At 43.5% G+C, this 22,928-nt stretch overlaps 2 protein-coding genes across 12 annotated transcripts in view; both read right to left on the bottom strand.

Annotated features, from left to right (window-relative positions):
* Positions 1-10,368, bottom strand: part of MALL (mal, T cell differentiation protein like) — a 34,262-nt gene extending 23,894 nt beyond the window's left edge. For both annotated transcript variants that reach the window (XM_032243708.1, XM_032243709.1), the window contains exon 1: positions 9,503-10,368. In XM_032243708.1, coding sequence (XP_032099599.1) covers positions 9,503-9,607 — 105 coding nt within the window. In that variant the 5' untranslated portion in view covers positions 9,608-10,368. The remainder of the gene's footprint in view (positions 1-9,502) is intronic.
* A 1,866-nt stretch (positions 10,369-12,234) lies between these two features.
* NPHP1 (nephrocystin 1) overlaps positions 12,235-22,928 on the bottom strand; it is a 77,002-nt gene continuing 66,308 nt past the window's right edge. For 5 of the 10 annotated variants that reach the window (XM_032243697.1, XM_032243703.1, XM_032243702.1 and 2 more), the window contains 3 exons: positions 22,802-22,875; positions 19,215-19,259; positions 17,051-17,620 (listed from right to left, as the gene is read on the bottom strand). In XM_032243697.1, coding sequence (XP_032099588.1) covers positions 17,348-17,620; positions 19,215-19,259; positions 22,802-22,875 — 392 coding nt within the window. In that variant the 3' untranslated portion in view covers positions 17,051-17,347. Of the gene's footprint in view, positions 12,592-17,050; positions 17,621-19,214; positions 19,260-22,657; positions 22,691-22,801; positions 22,876-22,928 lie in introns of those variants that run through there. The other 5 variants (XM_032243705.1, XM_032243707.1, XM_032243704.1 and 2 more) reach the window with 5 other exon arrangements.

Raw genomic sequence — 22,928 nt, 5'->3', positions numbered from 1 at the left:
GGGTGCCTCATCAGCAGCAGCTGAATGGAAGGGTCCTCCCTGGGCTGCCTCCACCATGGACAGCATCAGAATCCCATTACTGGATTTTGAGTTCTTTGTCTCTTTCCTGGCCTGGTTTTACAATCCACTCTCTGTACTCACATACTTAGAAAAACAGGCCTATCCATGAGGTCTTAGGCCCTAAGACAGAATCTGCTGGGCCCCCAAGGCCCAGTGCTCTGGGTTCAGCCCCAGTGGGCAGCAGCGGCTGCACCCCCAAAAGACCAAGTCAGAGAAGGGGCTTGTGCTAGGCTGATTCTGTACTTGCCTCTCAGCCAGCACGTCTTCTGTTCAGTGGGATCAGAATCACTCACTCACCTTGGCATTCTCCCTCTTTCCCATTTACCTCCCATTCCTCACCCTGGATATAAGGTGATTCTAGTTCTGTGCTAGGAATGCTCATTTGAGGGAAAAGCAGGTACAGAACAGCAGGTACAGAATAACCCCATTAATAGGTGTGTGCACATATATGAGTATGTGCACATATATGATCATATTTATTTCTGAACTTTCTCAGTTTTCAATAATGAATAGGATTACTCCTGAATTAAAGATAAATGTATTTATAATGAGGAAACATCAAACAAGACCAAATTAAAAGATATTGTACAAAAATAACTAATCAGAAGGCAGAGGAGATCATGGTGTATGAGAGACAGGACTAGATTGCAGCTCCTAACATAGCAGCATGTGGAGGCTTGCATTGCGAATTTTAGCTCCAGATTGACTGCAGAACAAACCAGCAATCCTGAGAGGACCCACAGACCCTCTGAAAGAAGCAGGCTGCTCCTGAATGACCCAGGAGATACCCCAAATACTGTACCCCAAAGGAGGAAGTGGGAAAGGAAGACCCTCCTCTCCCAAACACACATACCCACTGGAGAAGCTGAAGGTTCGTTTGTGGGAGAAGTTTCCAACTTTACTTGGAGTTGAGTCAAGTTAGCGAGCCAAACAAAATATAGGGGTAGAGGAAGCAGCAGAAAGTCCCTGGGAGCTCACCGGGTCCCCAAGCAGCCCATTCCTGCCTAGCACCACAGGGATCCATCGGGAGGGTGGCCAGAGGAGCAGAAGGTAAAACTCCACAGGGAGAAGGACTTCTGTAGCTGAACTCTGTAACAATTTGAATGGGGAGAGAAGCCTCCTAGCCAAAACTCAGGGGAGGGCATGCATCCAGTGTACAGACTTTACAGGTGGGGGAAGAACTAAAGCCCTTTTCTCTCACAGCTGGGAGGCACAGAGCCTTGGGCAAGTTATCCATCTTGCCCTCTGCCTGGAAACAGACTCCGGACTGTTGGGGGCGACACAGTTGGAGGGAAACTGGCCCTTCAGTTTGTGTGGGAGCTGGGTGAGGCTTGTGACTGCTGTCCTTCCCCTACTTCCCTGACAACCTGCATGACTTAGCAGAGGCAGCCATAATCTTCCTAGGCACACAACTCCAGTGACTTGGGAATCTCACCTCCATCCACCACAGCAGCCACAGCAAGACCCACCCAAGGAGAGTCTGAACTCAGACACACCTAGCCCCGCCCCCACCTGATGGTCCTTCCCTATCCACCCTGGTGGAAGACAAAAGGCATATAATCTTGCGAGTTCTAGGGCCCCACCCAACATCAGTTCCTCTCCACACTACTACAGCTGTTGCTTTCTGGAAATTGCCACCTCCCGGCAGTGAGCCAACCAGCACAAAAATACAGCATTAAACCACCAAAGCTAAGGACCCTCACAGACTCCATTGTACCCTCCACCACCTCCACCAGAACAGGCACTGTTATCCATGGCTGAGAGACCTACATCACAGGACTCTCTGCAGACAATTCCCAATACCAGCCTGGAGCTGGGTAGACTCACTGGGTGGCTAGATCCAGAAGAAAGACAACAATTACTGCAGTTTGGCTCACAGGAAACCACATCCATAGGAAAAGGGGAAGAATACTATACAAAGAAAATGCCCTGTAGGACAAAAAAATCCAGGAAACTTTGGACAAACTTTTAGAAATGTGAAATGCTCTGGAAAGTCTCAACAATAGAGTTGAACAAGTAGAAGAAAGAAATTCAGAGCTTGGAGAGAAGGTCTTTGAATTATTAACTCAATTCAACAAAGACAAAGAAAAAAGAATAAGAAAATATGAGCAAAGCCTCCAAGAAGTCTGGTATTATGTTAAATGGCCAAACCTAAGAATAATTAGTGTACCTGAGGAAGAAGAGAATTCTAAAACCCTGGAAAATATATTTGGAGGAATAATCAAGGAAAACTTTCCCAGCCTCGTGAGAGACGTAGACAGCCAAATACAAGAAGCACAAAAATCACCTGGGAAATTCATTGCAAAAAGATCTTCCCCTAGGCACATTGTCATCAAGTTATCCAAAGTTAAGATGAAGGAAAGAATCTTCAGAGGTATGAAACAGAAGCCCAGGTAATTTATAAAGGAAAACCTATCAGATTAACAGCAGATTTCTCATCAGAAACTCTACAAGCTAGAAGGGATTGGGGACCTATCTTCAGCCTCCTCAAAAAAGCAATTATCAGCCAAGAATTTTGTATCCAGTAAAACTAAGCATCATATCTGAAGGAAAGATACAGTCATTTTCAGACCAAAAAATGCTGAGAGCATTCATCATTACCAAACCACCACTACAAGAACTGCTAAAAGGAACTCTAAATCTTGAAACAAACCCTGGAAACATATCGAAACAGAACCACTTTAAAGCATAAATAACACAGCACCTATAAAACAAAAATACATGTTAAAAAGCAAAAAACAAAGTACTCAGGCAACAAAGAGTACGGTGAATGCAAAAGTACCTCACATTTCAATACTAACATTGAGTGTAAATGGCCTAAATGCTCCACTTAAAAGATACAGAACTGCAGAATGGATAAGAACTCATGAACCAACTGTCTGCTACCTTCAGGAGACTCACCTAACACATAAGGACTCACATAAACTTAAAGTATAAGGGTGGAAAAAGTTATTTCATGCAAATAGACACCAAAAGTGAGCAGGGGTAGCTATTCTTATATCAGACAAAACAAACTTTAAAGCAACATCAGTTAGAAAAGTCAAAGAGGGACTGAATGTAACAGTAAAAGGCCTTGTCCAACAGGAAAATATCACAATCCTAAACATATATGCACCTAACACTGGAGCTCCCAAATTTATAAAACAATTACTAATCGACCTAAGAAAAGAGATAGACAGCAATACAATAATAGTGGGTTTCTTCAATACTCCACTGCCAGCACTATGCCGGTCATCAAGACAGAAAGTCAAGGAAGAAACAATGGATTTAAACTATACCTTGGAACAAATGGACTTAAAAGATATTAGGCACATACACATATACAGAACATTTCATTCAACAACCGTGACATATACATTCTATTCAACAGCATGTGGAAATTTCTCCAAGATAGACCATATGATAGGCCATAAATTGAGACTCAATAAATTTAAGAAAATTGATATTATATCAAGCACTATCTCAGATCACAGTGGTATAAAACTGGAAATCAACTTCAAAAGGAACCTTCAAAATCATGCAAATACATGGAAATTAAACAACTTGCTCCTGAATGAGCATTGGGTCAAAAACAAAATCCAGATGAAAATTTAAAAATTCTCCAAACCGAATGACAATAATGATGCAACTTATTAAAACCTCTGGGATATAGCAAATGGGGTGTTAAAAGGAAAGTTCATAGCCCTAAACACTTATATCAAAAAATTCTGAAAGAGCACAAATAGACAATCTAAAGTTGCACCTCAAGGAACTAGAGAAACAAGAACAAACCAAACCCAAACCCAGGAGAAGAAAGGAAATAACCAAGATCAGAGCAGAACCAAATGAAATTGAAACAAACAAACAAAAAACATAAAAGATAAACAAAACAGGCCAGGAGCAGTGGCTCATGCCTGTAATCCCAGCACGTTGGGAGGCCGAGGCGGGCAGATCACCTTAGGTCAAGAGTTCAAGACCAACTAAAATGGAGAAAGCCCATCTCTACTAAAAATACAAAAATTGGCCAGGCATGGTGGTGCATCCCTATAATCCCAGCTACTTGGGAGGCTGAAGCAGGAGAATCACTTGAATTCAGGAGGCGGAGGTTGCAGTGAGCTGAGATCACGCCATTGCACTCCAGCCTGGGCAACAAGAGCAAGACCATCTCAAAAAAAATAAAAAATAAAAATAAATAAATGAAACAAAAAGTTGATTCTTTGAAAAGATAAATAAAATCAATGGGCCATTAGCAAGATTAACCAAAGAAAGAAGAGAGAAAATCCAAATAACCTAACTAAGAAATGAAACAGGACACTTTACAACTGACACCACCGAAATACAAAAGATCGTTCAAGGCTACTATGTACACCTTTACACACATAAACTAAAAAACCTAGAAGAGATGGATGAAATCCTGGAAAAATACAACCCTCCTAGCTTAAATCAGGAAGAATTAGATACCCTGAACAAACCAATAGCAAGCTGCAAGATTGAAATGGTAATTTAAAAATTACCAACAAAAAAAGTCCAGGACCAGATGGATTCACAGCAGAATTCTACCAGACATTCAAAGAAGAATTGGTACCAATCCTTTTGACACTTTCCCACAAGATAGAGAAAGAAGGAACCCTCCCTAATTCATTCTGTGAAGCCAGCAGCACCCTAATACCAAAATCAGGAAAGGACATAACCAAAAAACTACAGACCGATATCGTTGATGAATATAGATGCTAAAATCCATAACAAAATACTAGCTAACCAAATCCAACAACATATCAAAAAGATAATCCACCATGATCAAGTGGGTTTCATACCAGGGATGCAGGGATGGTTTAACATACGCAAGTCAATAAATGTGATACACCACATAAACAGAATTAAAAACAAAACTCACATGATCATTTCAACAGATGGAGAAAAAGCATTTGACAAAATCCAGTATCGCTTTATGGTCAAAACTCTCAGCAAAATTGGCATACAAGGGACATACCTTAATGTAATAAAAGCCACCTATGATAAACCCACAGCCAACATAACACTGAATAGGGAGAAGTTGAAAACATCCCTTCTGAGAACTAGAACAAGACAAGGATGCCCACTCTCACCACTCCTTTTCAACCTGGAAGTCCTAGCCAGAGCAATCAGAAAAGAGAAAGAAATAAAGGGCATCCAAATTGGTAAAGAGGAAGTCAAACTGTCACTGTTTGCTGATGATATGATCATTTACCTTGAAAATTCTAAGGACTCTTCCAGAAATCTCCTAGAACTGATACAAGAATTCAGCAAAGTTTCCAGATACAAGATTAACGTACACGAATCAGTAGCTTTTCTATACACCAACAACGACCAAGTCAAGAACTCAACCCCTTTCACAATAGCTGCAAAAAGAATAATAAAATACTGAGGAATATACCTAACCAAGAAGTCGAAAGGCCTCTACAAGGAAAATTACAAAACACTGCTGAAATAAATCGCAGATGACACAAACAAATGGAAACATATCCCATGCTCATGGATGGGTAGAATCAATATTGTGAAAATAACCATACTGCCAAAAACAATCTACAAATTCAATGCAATCCCCATCAGAATACCACCATCATTCTTCACAGAATTAGAAAAAAAAATCTAAAATTAATATGGAACCAAAAAACAGCCCACATGGCCAAAGCAAGACTAAGCAAAAAGAACAAATCTGGAGGCATCACATTACCAGATTTCAAGCTATACTATAAGGCGTTAGTCACCAACACAGTGTGGTACTGGTTTAAATTAGGCACACAGACCAATGGAACAGTAGAGAACCCAGAAATAAACCCAAATACTTACAGTCAACTGATCTTTGACAAAGCAAACAAAAACATAAACTGGAAAAAGGACACCTTTTCAACAAATGGTTCTGGGATAATCGGCAAGCCACATGTAGGAGAATGAAAGTGGATCTTCATCTCTCACATTATACAAAAAATCAACTCGAGATGGATTAAGGACTTAACCTAAGGCCTGAAGCTATAAAAATTCTAGAAAATAACATTGAAAAAACCTTTCTAGACATTGGCTTAGGCAAGGGTTTCATGACCAAAAACCCAAGAGCAAATGCAATAAAAACAAAGATAAATAGCTGGGACCTAACTAAACTAAACAGCATTTGCACAGCAAAAGGAACAGACAGCAGAGTAAACAGACAACCCACAGAATGGGAGAAAATATTCTCAAACTGTGCATCTGACAAAGGATTAATATCCAGAATCTACAAGAAGTCAAACAAACCAGTAAGAAAAAAACAAACAGGCAGCGCGCAATGGCTCATGCCTGTAATCCCAGCACTTTGAGAGGCCAAGGCAGGCAGATCACGAGGTCAGGAGATCAAGGCCATCCTGGCTAACATGGTGGAACCCTGTCTCTACTAAAAATACAAAAAATTAGCCGGGCATCGTAGCATGCCTCTATAGTCCCAGCCACTTGGGAGGCTAAAACAGGAGAATTGCTCGAACCCGGGAAGAGGAGTTTGCAGTGAGCCAAGATCGTGCCACTGCACTCCAGCCTGGGTGAAAGAGCGATACTCCGTCTCAAAAGCAAAGCAAAACAAAACAAAACAAAACAAAAAACAAACAAAAATCCCATCAAAAACTGGGCTAAGGACATGAATAGACAATTCTCAAAAGAAGATATGCAAATGGCCAACAAACATATGAAAAAATGCTCAACATCACTAATGATCAGGGAAATGCAAATCAAAACCACAATGTGATATTACCTTACTCCAGCAAGAATGGCCATAATCAAGAAATCAAAAAAACAACAGATGTTGGTGTGGATGTGGTGAACGGGGAACACTTCTGCCCTTCTGGCGGGAATGTAAACTAGTATATCCACTATGGAAAACAGCATGGAGTTTCCTTAAAGAACTAAAAGTAGAACTACCATTCGATCCAGCAATCCCACTACTGGGTATCTATCCAGAGGAAAAGAAGTTGTTATTCAAAACAGATACCTGCACATGCATGTTTATAGCAGCACAATTCACAATTACAAAATCATGGATCCAACCCAAATGCCCATCAATCAATGGGTGGATAAAGAAACTGTGGCATATATATATATATGGAATACTATGCAGCCATAAAAAAGAATGAATTAACAGCATTTGCAGTGACCTGGATAAGACTGGCAACTCTTATTCTAAGTGATGTAACTGAGGAATAGAAAACCAAAGATCATATGTTCTCACTGATACGTGGGAGCTACGCAATGAGGATACAAAAGCACAAGAATGATACAATGGACTTAGGGGACTTTGGGGGAAGAGTGGGAGGGAGATGAGGGATAAAAAACTACAAATACGGTGCAGTGTATACATGGGTGATGAATGCACCAAAATCTTACAAATCACCACTGAAGAACTTACTCATGTAACCAAATACTACCTGTACCCCAATAACTTATGGAAAAATACATTTTTAAAAAGCAAAACAACAACAACAAAAAACTGATCAGTACTACTCAGAAGTGTCAAGATAAAGACCCAGATCGTCCCAGATTAAAGGAGATGAAAGAGATATGACAACTAAGTACAATGTGGGATCTTGGCCAGGATCCTGAACCAGTAAAAGGACATTAGTGGGGAAATTAGCAAAATTGGATTGAGGTTTATAGAGTACTTGATAGCACAGTTTCAGTGTTAGTTTCCTGATTTCAATAGCTGTACCGTGGAAGATGTGGGTTTTAGGGGCAGCTGACGGAAGAGTACACAGAAATTTCTGCACCATTATTGCAGCCTGACTGTAAATCTAACGTTACTCAACAGTACAAATAAATGAAGAAAATTGGGCCAATGTCAATTTTGATTGTCACTGGGCCCTTCACCTCCCACAGCATGTAAGTCCCCAGAGCCCAACAAGAGTGTGCGTTTTGCTCTTCCAGGAGTTCCACTGGCAGGAGCAGGGCAGGTGGGGCCACCATGACCTCTCACAATTCTCACCCTGGGCGTTTTCCTGATTCCAGACACTCCATGCCTCTAGTCTCCTGCCAGGACTTCTCCCCTGGCCTCTAGGCCTTTCCCTCTCTTTCCCCAGCCTAGAAATGCCTGTTCTTTGAGGTTCAACTCTTGGTGGCAGGCCTGGACCCCTCCCTGGCCTGGAGAGTTCAGGTTCCTCCTTGCTGGGGCCACTGTTCAACTGTGGGGAGGAAACGCTCACGATTCCCTGGCAGACAAGGAACCACCAGAAGGCAGTGCCCTGTCACCAGGGGCCTGCAGGACTGACAAAAACCACAGGCTCAATAAAAAGAGGCAGAGTCAACCAGTACCCCAGTTGCCCTTGCAGCTGCTCCAACATGAGGGGCACACCCAGGGCCTGGCACATAGGACTCATCAGAGCACAGTAATGTCATCAGTCTGGCAGGATGCCCACTGTCTGGCTGTGCCAGGGGTGGCAGCCCTGGTAGAAACCTACCTCTTAGGTGGGCTTTCAGCCGGAGCCACCCAGATGCTAGGCCCACCCTGCCTGGTTCTCTCTCTGGTTCCCATCAATGGCCATCCTTTAGCCAGTTTGCCTAAAAGTGGCTCCATCAGGCCCAACTTTCCAGGCAGATGACAAGAGTGAGAAGGGCTAGTCACGTCCCGTCCAATTTAAAAGTAGATCCACTTTCTATCTTTTCCTCCCTGCTCAGGGACAGCACTGACAAATTCAGGGCAGGTAAGAAAATATCACCCACAAGCTAGATATTTCAGAAAGTGCTGGAAAAACAAAACACAGTCCTTTGCCCTGATTGGACTCCAGAGTTGAGTATGCTCCTTCCTCCATGAAGAGGGTGTGGTACCAACCGGTACAGAGGGGACTTGGGCGGTGCAGAACACTGCATCCGCACAGCTCTGCAGATGGGAGCAGCCAGGCTCCCCAGGGATCAGGGACACAACTCAGCTGTGGGGCACCCCAGGGAGTAATACAGCGACAGGTTCTCATTTGCAACCGGGGTGCCTCACACGACTGCTTCATGTCAGATGTTGCCATAGCTACCCTGTGTGGGGACCCACAAAAGTCAAAGTTCAAAGTCAGCGGACATGACAAGAAAACACTGGAAGCCCTGCTCTTACAGGGAAACAGTCTCCCCACTTCAAACCAAAAAGGCACAGATAGTTGGAGAAAGGACTCCACATTATTAAAATTCATTTCCAACATCTTCCTGGAAATCCTAGATGTTTTAGCAACGTCCCCCCAGGCCTCCACACCCAGGTGGGTTTTGTTTTGGAGGAAGGAACCCCCCGGCAGTATAAGAGGGAGCACAGAATGGGATCTGCTCCTTGAGTACAGCTGCACCCCGCTGTGCGCCCATGGGAGACCCGCAGCCACCGCAGCCTCTGCCCTGGGTCCCCCTTCTCCAGGAAGGGGACCGCGGTCTGGTCTGGGGCCCAGGAGGGTTTCCCAGCCCCTCCTCTCTGCAGGTAGCCGAGGGGCGCACTCACCAGCTCGGGCAGGAAGAAGGCGAAGGGGATGGTGAGGAGCAGCGCGACCCCCGACGGCACGTCGGGCGGGGAGTAGCTGGTGACAGGCGGGTCGCGGGAGGCCATGCTGTCAGCCCCTGCTGGGCGCTCCGCGGCAGCTGGCCCGCGCGCAACTCGTCAAATATCACCTCCTGCCGGACACACCCATCAGACGTCGCCTGGGAGGGAAAAAAAAAGTTCCAGTCGAGCAGGTCCTTCCACTCGCTGCAGCCAACAGATCCTCAGTGAGCCGCGCGCTGCGGCATCAGAGGGCTCTGCCTGGCAGGCTGGGGCACAGCGCTGGTGCAGAAGGCGAGCAGAGTGGGAGTCTCTTTCTTGACCTTTCCAACTAAGGAATCTTTGACTCCTAGAGCGGGTTATTCCCGGGGATGCCAGCGACAGCATCTCCCCTGGGCCCAGAGTGCAGGCTCAGGCTGCTTGGAGATGAGGGCTGTGTACTGAGGGCCAACTTTGAGCCAAGCTATTTTCAGACAGCCCGGGTGTCCACCACAGCCTGCGCGTGGCTGTTTTGTCCTTTTATAAGTGAGGAGACGGAGAATCAACGAGGTCAGGTCAAGGCCACAGAGCTGGTCACTAACAATGCTGGGTTTTGCCCAGCTCCCTCCTTTTCCACTCTTGGGGGCTGCTCTCAGTCCTTAACCTCTCCTGGGAGGAGCAGCCCTCCCTTCCAGCTCATGCCCCTGGGACTTGGTGTTTCCTTTCTCTGGATCCCTGTTCGTGGCCCTCCACTCTTTTCCTCATGGGACAGATGGAGGAAGGCCCCCCTCTCCAGCAGAGGACCACACCAGCAGGCACCCAAGATGGGCTGGGCTGGCTGGCTGCTACCCCTAGTGGTCAACCACCCTCCCTCCCTCCCTGGGCTTCCTCCTAGCTAGTGCCTCACCCCTAACTGGGCTTGGGACCAAGAAGTTTCTTCCTGACTCCCAGGCAAGTAGGGGAGCTGGCTGCAGGGCGTGACCCAGAGGCAAGGAACTCATTTCACACCAAATACAAGTTCCAAAGGCCGAACCATTTTCCCCACCACCTTTGAGTTGGCTAACCTTCTTTTTCCTGACCCACCCTGAAAGGCCTGGTGTCCCGGAGTCTTCTCAGGATGCTTGGGGTTGGGTCCCTTCTTCCTGCCCCCCGCTGCTCTCTAGTGTAGAGAGGATGTGGGGTAGATTGTGTGAGGGCTGCAGTAATTAGAAAAGGCCACGTCCTAACTTCATTAGCAGAAATGGTGAATTTCAGGTCCTGCCCTCAGGGCCACAGGTGGGGAAACCAGCCAAGTAGGCCTTTGCCTGGTCTGGGGAGGGCTAAGGGAGAGAGGAGTTTGGACAAATGAAGCTTAAAACAAAGGCATTGCAGTGGATCTCAAAGCAGGCTGATCAGCCCTTTTCCCAGGCTATGGAAACTAGGAAGGAGGGGAGACCCTAATCCCACCAGCCAACCCTAATCTCACCTACACCTCCTTGTTTACAGGATTAATCCAAGCAAAGCAGGAGTTTCTTCATTTATCTCACATCTTGCCACCTCTCTTAATGGTTGAAAATAAGCACTGTGCCACTCTTACAGGCTGTAGTATACTTGCCCATGGACAACATGGCACAGTAGGAAAAGCTTAAGAAGAAAAACAACCTTCTTAGGCTTGTATCTCAGCTATGAAATGGAGATAACACAACCCATAACTCCTTAGACTCTTTAGAGGGCCTGAGCCACTTCCACCTACTGAAGCAATTAGTATGTTAAGAAACGAAGATATGCCTTGGTCCTCTGGCTAAAGACCAGGGTTTTCATTTTCCTGCTCTGCTGTGCACTTCTTGTGACTGTGTCTGTCTTCAGGACCAAAAGCAATGACAGAGAGAGAAAGAGGGAAACACAAATGTGACAATTATTCCCCCATGCTTTTAGAATGATGGTTCCTCTGGTCAGAGATAAAGGTTCCCCTTTCTCAGAGTTCCAGGTACCTGCCTGGCTGCTACTCCATTGCCACCGCCACTGTCACTAGATTGCCCAGGGGCTGAGGAAGGACAGAATGAAAAAAATAAATAAATAAACAGGGATTTTCTAAACTCTCTCTGACCCTTCAGGGCTCTCTTTCCCACTCCCCAGACCAGAAACAGGGATTCTTTTGGAAATGTCTTTGTCTGCATCCTGTGTACAGTTCTGGGTTTCAGGTGGTCTCTGAGCCCCAGCTAAGAGGTACCAGAGGAAAGAAAAACAGCTTAGTAGAATTCTGTTTCCTTCCCAAATCCTCCTTTTTTTTTTTTTTTTTTTTTTTCTTTTTTAAAGAATCCTCAGTAAGCTTCTCCATGCATTCTCTCCAGGGCTGTTAATTGCATTTAGTGAAAGGAAGAGGGGGAGTATCCTTCTCTACTTGACCAGGGCCCAAACAGTAACATCCTGCTGAACTCTGCAAGCACTTTTCACTACCCAAGATTTCCCTCTTTTATTAAATTGCCTATTATTTGTTTCCCTGCCCCCGCCCTTGCGCCTTTCTAGGTTGTGGGCTTAAGGAGAGCAATAACTTTGTTCATGTGATGAACCACAGCCATGTCCACCATCTTGAATACTGCCTGGTACACAGAAGGTACTCAATAAATCATATTTTTTGAATAAATGTTTTTAAATGATTGAAACAGTCATGAAAACAGTCATAAAGACTTTGGAGACAACTGCTTATCTCCTTCCTTATTGACTCCTCTTCATTAAACTCTTTTCCCACTAAGAAATTGCTTTATCTATTTTTTCAGAAACAATTTACTACTTGCATGAAAAAGACGAGATGGGCCAGAAGAAATCCAGAGATACTTGGGGGAAAGAATAGACAGTTGTATCCATTGGGATTCTTTCAATAACAAATGTTAGAAAAATCCATTCTAACTGGCTTTAGTGATGAAGGGAACTTATTACCTTAGGAAGTTAGAAGTTCAGAGGTAAAAATGGCTTCAGACTAGACTTCATCCAATGACTTGAACAGTCCCACTCAAGGGGGAGGTGACAGTACCAGGACAGAAGTATATGGAGGCTGGGCAGCAGAAACACCAGATGTCCACTACAGTAGCTTGCCACTGTAAAAGTAGACGCACAGCTCTCACCTTTTCTGCTGCAAGAACACACATGTCCCACTGGCTCTGGCTTGCTAGGCACAACTAGATTGCAACTGTTATTTCTATAAATCAACGTCTCTAACTCTCAAATGGAGTAGATAGAATGCACACACCGATTGACTTGGGAAGATATTGTGGTTAATGTTCATAGCCATGAGGCAGAATTGAGTCTGGCTTCTTGTGTCTCTGGAGTTGGGCAAGTACAGCACAGCTGCCAGGAAAGAGGAAGGACTCAATTGGATAATGTCTGGGTCATCCAGAGATTCCTACCTGGAGAAGAGTTCAGAAAGCATGGAGACCCTTGTATTCCCCAAAACTTTGTCCTCTTTGAAGGACATAGTTCTGCAAAGTTATTAATCTGTGCTCGCAAAGTCAGAGGCAAATGAGCAGGTTAAGGTCCAGTCTGTCTTACATATAGTCAGAAAAGGACTAAAGGACAGACACACTACCAAAGTCCCAAGTGTGAGCTGTATTCCATTAATGATTTCTGTTTTATATTGCTGCACAGACCTGATGCCTCATTCAGTATCAGTCCTCACTGAGTCAGAACATCCTCAACCTCCATATTCCTGCCTATGAGACAGTATATCCCCATAGCCTTTCACAGCTCACTGCAGACTCAACCTTCTGGGCTCAGGCAATCCAACTTAGCCTCCTGAGTAGCTGGAACTACAGACCTGCACCACCATACCCAGCTAGTTTTTGTATTTTTTGTAGAGATGGGGGTGTCACCATGTTGCCCAGGCTAGTCTTGCATACCAGGTCTCAAGCAATCTGCTGATTTGGCCTCCCAAATGTGTGAGGAACTGCACCTGGCCCATTCACTTATCTTTATACCCATCTATCTGTATCCAAATTGACTTGGTTACTGCATTCAAATATCAGAATTCAGATAGCAAGTTTGAGTTTTGAGGGATACAGTGTTACCAAATCCATGTGTCAGATAGTAAATGTGGGAATTCAGATGGTAAATGTGGGAATTCAGGTAGTAAGGGATTCATTTGAAAATTAATTTGAATCTAACTGGTCCTCAACAACAGACAGTGGGGTTGGGAGAGGGACAGAGACGACAGGAAGGAATGCCTGCACACTTACCATTGACTTTGTGCCTGCCACAGGGCCATTAACAGCCCAAGCCATAGTATTGTTGCAATGAATTTTTGTGTTGTGCGATTACTGTCCACCTCATGCATTCTAAGGACAGAGATCTTGCCAGGGCTACTCTCACTCTATCTTCAAAGCCCAGTGCTATGCCTGGAGCACAGCAGGTGCTCAATAACACTTGTTGAGTAAATGAGGAATGGACAGTCATAACACTTAGATGCAAAGTGCCCTAAGTAAGGTTCTCTCTCTTCCTCTCTGTTTTGAGGAAACATCACACAGCTAGGTGACAGCTGTCTCTGATCACCTCCACACCCCAAGAAAGCCTCCCAACTTAGAACGCTTCACACAAGAGGAAGCTGAGGCAGTTCACAGCAAAGGATGTCCTATAATGCTGCAAACTGACAAAGCCCTCCGCTGAGAGAGGACACTGCTGGCCTCCTATGCTAAACTGATACTTTCCCAACTGCTACTGGGTTGGCAAGTCAAACTTGCTCCATTTGTACACGGTATTATGTATTTCAGCTGGTTTTATGTGAGTTGCTCTGGCCTTGTACATTAGATCATAAAACCACTGAAGACAGAGACTATACCTGCTCCTTAATATCTGCCTCTGCCCCTAGACATTCATCCCGAGCACCCAGGCAAGCGAGTTGCAACATTTTTCACCTCTGCAGGCCTGACGGATATGACACTCAACCAATTAAAAGACGTTGAGGGGGTGGGGAGGAGTGGGTCACGGGAGTTCGCAGTTCAGACTCCCCACCCTGCCCGCCTTTCCATAGTTCAGATGTGGTGAGTCCCCCTGGTCTCGCGGATAGGCACCACATGTGTGGTCACTCAGTGAAGGCCTGCTGGTCACCCTACTGCTGCCTGCCCACCCACCACGACTCTTATGATTAATTCAGTGAGTTGCTAAACTCACACTCCTTGACACAGACCTAGGAGGACTCATTTCCAAGATGTTTTTGGCTCCTTGACAACCTCTTCCTGTTTTGGAAGCCAGTAAGTGGCCTTTAAAGTCACAGAGATTTTGTTGTTTGAAAAGAAAAAAAAAAAAAGATTCCACTGACTGAAGAGAAGATGGGAGTCTCTTATGGCGGAAATGCCCACACCCCTGGGTCTCTCCCTTCCAGATGTACCTCACTTTCTGGCCAAAGCTTCACTGAAACTTTTTCTCTGGTGTCCCTATACTTTCCTAATGTGTTAGACACTATGAGGTTGTCCACATTTGTCAGCTCATGACACATTCTCAAATGAACATGGAAGACAGTCTTGGAAAACACATTCTGAAAAAATCTTTCTTTTCTTTCGTATTGTATATGCACTCAAAGAAATTTACTAGCATTTTCTTTCATTCAAAAGGCCCCACCCATGGTTTAATGCTAAAAATAAGCCAAATGTTTAAAAATAAAAAAGAAGAGATAGCCAGGCATTGTGGCTCTATATTCCCAGTACTTTGAGAAGCTGAGGCAGGAAAATTGCTTGAATCTAGGAGTTCGAGACCAGCCTGGGCAACACAGTGAGACAGTTTCTACAAAAAAAAAAAAAAAAAAAAAAAATTAGCCAGGCATGATGGCATCTGTGTGTGTTCTCAGCTACTCAGGAGGCTGAGGTGGGAGATCACCTGAACCCAGGGAAGTCAAGGCTGCAGTGAGCTGTGATTGCACCATTGCACTACAGCCTAGGTGACAGAGTGAGACCTTGCCTCAAAAAATAAATAAAAATAAAAAATAAAAAGGTGAAGCTTAGGAATTATAGATTCTACAGAGTGATATGGGCTTATGTTATTTCAAAAACAGGACTGTAGGGGACTAAGAGTAAGATGAGGCAACTCAGTAACAGTAGGAAAAAAGTATCTGTGCACACTTACCACCTCCATATGAAAGGCAAATCCCTCTCCCTGAGAGCAGGAGCTGGGGAGGGCCACCGCGCTAGAGAAGTGGGAGCACCACCTTGTAAGCATGCCCAGGCAGCTGATGGGCAAAAGGAAGGTGTCTGCCACACTTAGCCTTGTGTTGTGTGGTTGAGGGCAGAGGGGCACACACAGGGAGAGAGCTCCTAAAACCAGTTCCTGGAGAATGAAATCTTTTTTCTAAGGCCCAGTTCTCACTTGTCACATTTGTGACTGGGAACCCTTTCTTCCTTTTTTGTTTGAGGCAGAGTTTCGCCCTTGTTGCCTAGGCTGGAGTGCAATGGCGCGATCTCAGCTCACTGCAACCTCCACCTCCTGGGTTCAAGCAATTCTCCTGCTTCAGCCTCCCAAGTAGCTAGGATTACAGGCACGTACCACCATGCCCAGGCAATTTTGTATTTTTAGTAGAGATGGGGTTTTACCATGTTGGCCAGGGTGGTCTCAAACTCCTGACCTCAGGTGATCCACCTGCCTCGGCCTCCCAAAGTGCTGGGATTATAGGCATGAGCCACTGCACCTGGCCAGGAAACTCTTTCACACTATGTTAATTTCCAAGACTGGGGCTCAAGTTAAGTTTAGGTTAAGGGTTTAGGATATGTCAGCTAACACATAGCCCAGAAGTTTCATAGCATGACAGGTCTCTAAAAATAAATGCCTCTTTTAAGGCAGTATGCCATCAAAAAACAAGTACCTCTAATGGGATCCTAATTATTTAGGTTAAACTCTTTCTCATACTTTATTTTCACAAGGAATTCTTAAAGGTTTGCGCTGATGAGGCAGAGCATCTTAGGTTGTAGAAAATTATACACGGTATCTTTACTTGGAATATTAGCTGTGCCCCTTATTACCTGTGACCTTAGGCAAATTACTTTACCTACCTGGCCTGTTTCTTCAGCAGTAATAAAAAAAAAATACAGTACCTATCTCCTATAGTAGGCTAATGAGAAATGCTCAGACACACAGTATGTGCTCAATTAACACAGGCTGCTACTATTTATCACTAAAAGGAAAGACCTGGGACATTTTACCAGCAGTCACAAGTTTATCTGAAATGCAACAGAACCTGAGTACCTCATCCTTCTTCTTTGAAAGGATGGATCAATTCCACTCTCCAGTGCCTGAAAGTTTGTTTTCATTCTTTTGACAGAGCACTTATTTTCTTGATATAAAAAGGCAAAAGTAATTCTGTTTTTGTACCTAATTAGAGGTAAATCACATTCAAATATCTGACTGAATTAAGTGATTACAACTTTCTTAAATGAATCACTTTAACTTCCTCTTCATTCAACAAGAAAACTTTCATTAACACTCATAAATTTAAATATTTTGGATGCTAGACCCTTATCAGTTATGTGATTTGCAAATATCTTCTCCCATTCTGTGGGATGCTTTTTCACTTTCTTTAATAATCATAAATTTAGCTTTTGACAAAATCTTGCTTTTACAGAAGCCTATACCATTAAGTAGCCAGTTTTTTGAAAAAAAAATTCGGTTTAAATTTAGAATGACAGTACTCCTAATAGTTTTCAAAAATATTTAAATTATTGCATAAACATTTCTTTAAAAATAGGGTATGTACAAAGAAAAGAGTAAAGCCTAAGTTGTAAAGTGACAGCAATTTTTGGTTCTGTCATTTTATTCAGGTAATCGTGAAAGATACATCCAATTCTGTTGGAAGCTGAGGGCTAGAGGCTGTCACTGTCACACTGCGTTCTTTCTCATTTCACCCAAGAAGTCATAGGTCTGCTCTGAAAGGTCAAAAGGTTCATGAACTCCATCTGGTGACAGCAGAGCTTGGAGGGCGCCCTGGTTTTCTTGGTTTTGCTTAAGGAAGTCAGTGATAATTTTCCATCGTGCAGCCTCAGTCTCTTCTTCTGCCCACTTGAATGGGGGCAGGCGTGTGGAGTGGAGAAGTGGGAGCACACAGTCATGGTAAACCAGGAGAAACGTGGACTTCAGGAACTCTTTGTCTCTCTGGGAAAACACCACCCCCATAAATAATATCGTTATTTTTAAAGTGTTAGATTCTATGAACTCCATTAACTAAAAGCCACTTAAAAGGTGGGATGGAAGGTGTCATTAGTGCCTGGCGGGTACTGACTCTGAGCCAGCTGCTCAGGCAGAACACAGCACTTCAGAAGTGGGAGTAAGTAAGAGTCACACAGTGGAGTGCTTCTCCCTGAGAGAGCCTCTACATGGCTCCATGAGACCAGGGTGTCTCCTAAGCTCCATGGAGGATGTCTCACACGTTCTGTCAAGGTGTTGCAGTCTAATTCTGGTGACCCCAGTGTGGTTCTAGGTAAATATAACTAAAACAATGCCACATCAGCTATACCTACTTACTGACAGCATATCAGAGGTAATTGTCATGTTATCTAAAAGAAGTGTAGCAGGTGTTCTGCATGGAATCCAGGGAAGTTGTTGGCTTATTTCCAGCAAAGCCTGGCATGGAGATTGAGGGGTCCTTTGATGATGAGGATGTCAGACCCTTCCCAGATAAGAATGGTGCAGTATCAATTGTACCCATGTCAAGCCCCGATGCCCACAGGCCATGGTGGGAATCTCAGAGAGCACAACAAGCTGAGGGCAGAACTGTCCCTAGGCAGCAGAGTCTACACAGAGCCATCACCCATCCCACCACACATGTCCACACAAGGGCAATGTCTACAGGCCTGAGGCCAGCACCTTGCCCACTGCTGTATTAGAATAGCACTAAACCTGACAGTTTTGGCAAAGGTCACATGCATATAGATGGTACTGATCAAATGGATGCTCAAATAAGGATACAATCTATAAATTGTTTCCCAATTTTTAGGGTTTTCAGCTCATTCGTTCTTTCACTTTCCCTGTAGATAATGCATATTTTAGATCAACATTGGTAAAGTATGGACTGTGGGCCAAATGTGGCCTGCCACCTCTTTTCATAAATTAAGTTTTATAGGAAAACAGTCACATTTGGTTATATTTACATATTGTCTGTGGCTGCTTTTGTGTTACAACACCAGAGCTGAGTACTGTGACAGACCGTAAGACCTGAAAAGCCAAAACGGTTTTCCATCTGGCCCTTCCCAGAAACATTTGCCAAATCCTGGATGAGAGCAACCAAACCACTACTCACTGATTAAAGCAAGTTCGGATTGGTAGTTACAATGATTCTATAGCAATATAAGCAGAAGCAACGCATTGTTTTCAATATATGGTACAGCTCAGGCCAATTTTTTGTTTTTTCTTCTATTTACCTGATACGGGCTTTGAGAGCTAGAGAAGTTTTTTTTAAAAATAAAAGAAACTTGATATACAACTGAGAGACTTTGGCTTAAAAAATTCCCCTTTCTTTAAATAAAACTCAGTAATCTGAAACGACTGTCTTGAACAAGTGCTCCTTCTCACATTAGTTAACAATCATGCATAACGCTCTTGGAATGTGTTTTTGCAGCCATAATGACACAGTCTCCTTGGTTAAGAGGGATTATGGCTACGGCTACTTTTGCTAAAAAAGAAACATTAGAATGGGCAAGCAAACACCAGGTACTGCAAATATGAAGTTCAGTGTGGAAAATCATATTACCTTCTCTGATCTTTTTAACATACTTTCTTTTTCAGCCCATGAACTCTAAAGAGCAAACAGAAATGTTGTATTAGTCCAAGTAGTAACAAGTCCTTGCAACACTTCTGCAACTTTACTGTGTAAATAAACTTATGGATAGGGTTAAAAATGCTGTACAGATTCTATACAAGCAAGAAATGAATCTGTAATTAGGCATCTATCGCAAATGACTAGGTAGAATGACTAGGCAGATGTATCTATGAAAGATGCCTTAGAAGCCCATGATAATTATAAATCAAAACTAACTTAAGAACAGAATCAGTGAAACACTAACACATCCATGCAAACTATAAACACAGTGCCTGAAAAATAAAATGGTATTAAGCTTTCCAAGTAAGACAGTAATGAAAATGGAAAACATTGCAAAATACCAAGCTTTTCTACAATTTTTTCATGAATGATGACAATGGTCAGAATGAGATAGACTGAAGTACAAATTTGTAAATAAACATTTCTATTCTATTCACAAGGCTTCACAGAAGTTTCCTTAAATAAATAGAAACCCCAGAATTCAATCAGTCCCATAGACGCATGAATTTAAAACTTTCACAGTGCCAGTTCCTGGCAAACTGAATGCGTGGGTGGAATATGACCAGTCTCATAGCTGCCTGTTCCAGGGTCTGTGCATGTCAGCAGATATCCTCCTGTTGGCACCTGATATTACGGGTACCCTGAAAGCATCAGACCTTTCTCAGCAGGGAGACCCTGGGTTGAATATAACATACAGCACCAAGAAGGAGATTCTCCATACAATGGTGCACTGACAGAATGTTTCTTACCAGAAGATAACAGACTATGCTACTCATGAGAGACTATGCTACAAATAGGTATGAACATCCTGGAATGTTCATACCTATTACCACATGAGGGGACTATAGTCCTCCACCCTATTAACTGCTGTGCCTATGGGTCCTTGAAAGTTTGAAGTGGACCCTTAAGAGAACCAAAGTGTTTTACTAAACAGGCTGGGTGCCATTCTTCTTATTATTAAAATGTCATGAACTGTGCTAGGTAAGTAAACACTAGGAGGCTCACATGCTGTACATTTTAAATTTTATTAAGTTGGTGCAAAAGTAACTGTGATTTTTTGCTATTGCTTTTATGGCAAAAACCGCAATTACTTTTGTACCAACCTAGCAATATGGCTTAACGTGAATATCACTTAGCAAATTTAAACCTAGTGTCTGGCAAAATCTGCATATTGCTTGTTGGTTACATGTCAATGTCCCACCTTATTTTTCACTGAGTCACCAGCAAACAGTAGGATGTTTCACTTAGAGTAACTCATCTGGGAATAGCAAATGTGTTAAAGTTCACTACTAGTTCACCAAGATCCACCTCCTTTCTTCTAGAACAAAAAAAAAAGACTACACCCCCTTTGAAGTTCATGGACCATGTGACCGGTTTGGGCCGATGCAATGTGAGCAGAAGTGGCCCAGTCCCCTTTGGAGCAAAGGTAGTGAAAGTCTAAGAACAATGCTCTATTCTCCCTCTTCTGCAGGGAAACTGGCAACAGACGCAGCTATTTGTTCCAGATGGTGCTGTGAGACAGTGGAGGCTCCACCAGTCTGTACTTTTGGGTGACTGTGGAGCAGCATCTTCCACTGATCCATGCTGGATACATACCACAGGTGAGAAAGAAACCTGTGCCGAACACCACAGCACAGCTGAGCTTCTCCTAAGTAATAGTGTATTATGACACAGAGAGAAGGCTCATGGTGCAGAAACCACCATTTTCTTTTTAAAAATTGTCATTATACAAATAATTTAATGTGGAAAAAAATTAAGAAAATGTAGACAAAATAATCCAAGATCCAGTGGTATTCACTGATACCTCTCTGGAATAGATTCTTCCAGATCTTCTCACAGGCAGATACATAAATGTATATATATATATTTAAATATATTTAGTATGCCTCAAATGGAGTCTTTTCGCTAAATATCCTATGTGCACAACTTTGCCCACATGCTTTTTCTTGAGCAGCCCATGGCACATTCTGGGTGCACCCAAAGCTGACCTGCAGGGAGAGCCCTGGCTGGAGCTCACTGCTCACTGCTGAGCTCCATGGCCGGCCAGGTCACTACATGTCTCTGAGTTGTCTGCTCATCAGGGAAATGTAGATTTTAGACTAAATTAGGGTTCCTAAGGTTCTTCCTAAGAACAAGGTCCAGATTCCTGACTGTTACGCACCTAGGGAAATATTCCTGTGGCCAGCATGAAGACTTATATTAATACATAGTGAGCTCTTGTGAAATCTTGGTTGAATAAATCAGTGTATGTATGGTCTATATAATAAATGATTATTACACTTGTGATTTTATAGAAGAAAGAGAAAATCTGCATTATCTAGCTATAGCGCCAGATGAACCTATCTAAAATTATAGGAGGTCGTATGCACCATGAACATTTTCTTAAACATGTCTGTTGAAAATGTCATTGTTACTGTTGACACCTCCCACCCCAGCCAAGCCAGCATATGAATTCGTTTCTAAGTCTAATAAGAATATTTGTAGATGACTGAGTCCTCCTTCTGTTTCTACCGTTAGGCCCATATGGCCTATTTTTTTATCAACAGCATCCCCTGATATGCTCACCTTCCTCTTGCACATGTTCTGCCTCTCTGCACTTGGCAGAGTTTGCCTAAAGAAGAAACCTTCCTGGGTTACCCATGACCTACCACAGCCCTCAGCCCCACACCGAAACTCAGACTTACTTTGCTCATCTACCTACCACTCCCTTACTTGCATCTGACATGCCAAGCTAGACTGTCAGCTCTATTCCTTCCTGCCTCAAATGTCTGCTCATGCTAACCCTTCCACCTGCAATGTCTTCACCCCCATCTCAGCAGGTCAAGATCCTCTTGGCCCTGACCTTTATTGAGCTCTCTCACTCCCGACCTCTCTAATGAAACACAATTTGGTTCCTCCTTTGCTGTCTTCTTTAAATCTTCAAGGTCCTGGGTTATACCTCCCCCATGGTACTTGTCATGTTACCTGTGTATCTGCCTTGCATGCAGAGAGCTGTTCTAATACTTATTAACCTTGATGTATTAGGCTAAACCATATGAAACTGCCCCTTAGGCCAAAAACAGCTAAAACTTGGGAGATTTCATGTGATTTAACCTAATAACCAGCTGTTATTTCAGACAGCAAATAGCATACATGGAATTAAATTAAAGATGGTATGCATGCCCTGGACTCTCCTCTGGAAACTCAATTGATTTATCTTACAGGCCATTTTGGATTTTTGCTCTTAGGACACAATCAGTGGCCATTTTAAGTAAAGGAAAAAAACAGGCAAAGATTGTAATAGCGTACACAGCAGGCACTCCATCTGCTCACTGGGTCAGGGAAGGCAGACCTTGGGCATTCATGTTAAAATGGGAAAGATGAGACTGATTTACCTAGACAATGGACAGCGATTGGAAGACATCATCCTAGTAAAAAAAAAAAAAAGCCTAGACTAGGTGACAGAACTTATTAACACAGAGTGTATAACTGCTGCTTCCAGAAGCCAGCAGGCTTCCTTTGCAATGCATGCTACCCACCCTGAGGGCATCCATCACATCAGGCTGCTCCAAGAGCATGGGGAAGGTGGCCAGCATGGGATGACTGATTAAATCTGAAATGCAAAACAACAGAAAGAATTTTATGCAAACTTCACTGGATGGATTT

The sequence above is a fragment of the Sapajus apella genome, unplaced genomic scaffold (genome assembly GCF_009761245.1).
Source record: "Sapajus apella isolate SASKATOON/1434 unplaced genomic scaffold, GSC_monkey_1.0 scaffold52, whole genome shotgun sequence".
Lineage (NCBI taxonomy): Eukaryota > Metazoa > Chordata > Mammalia > Primates > Cebidae > Sapajus > Sapajus apella.
This window is presented reverse-complemented; position numbering and strand designations above follow the sequence as displayed.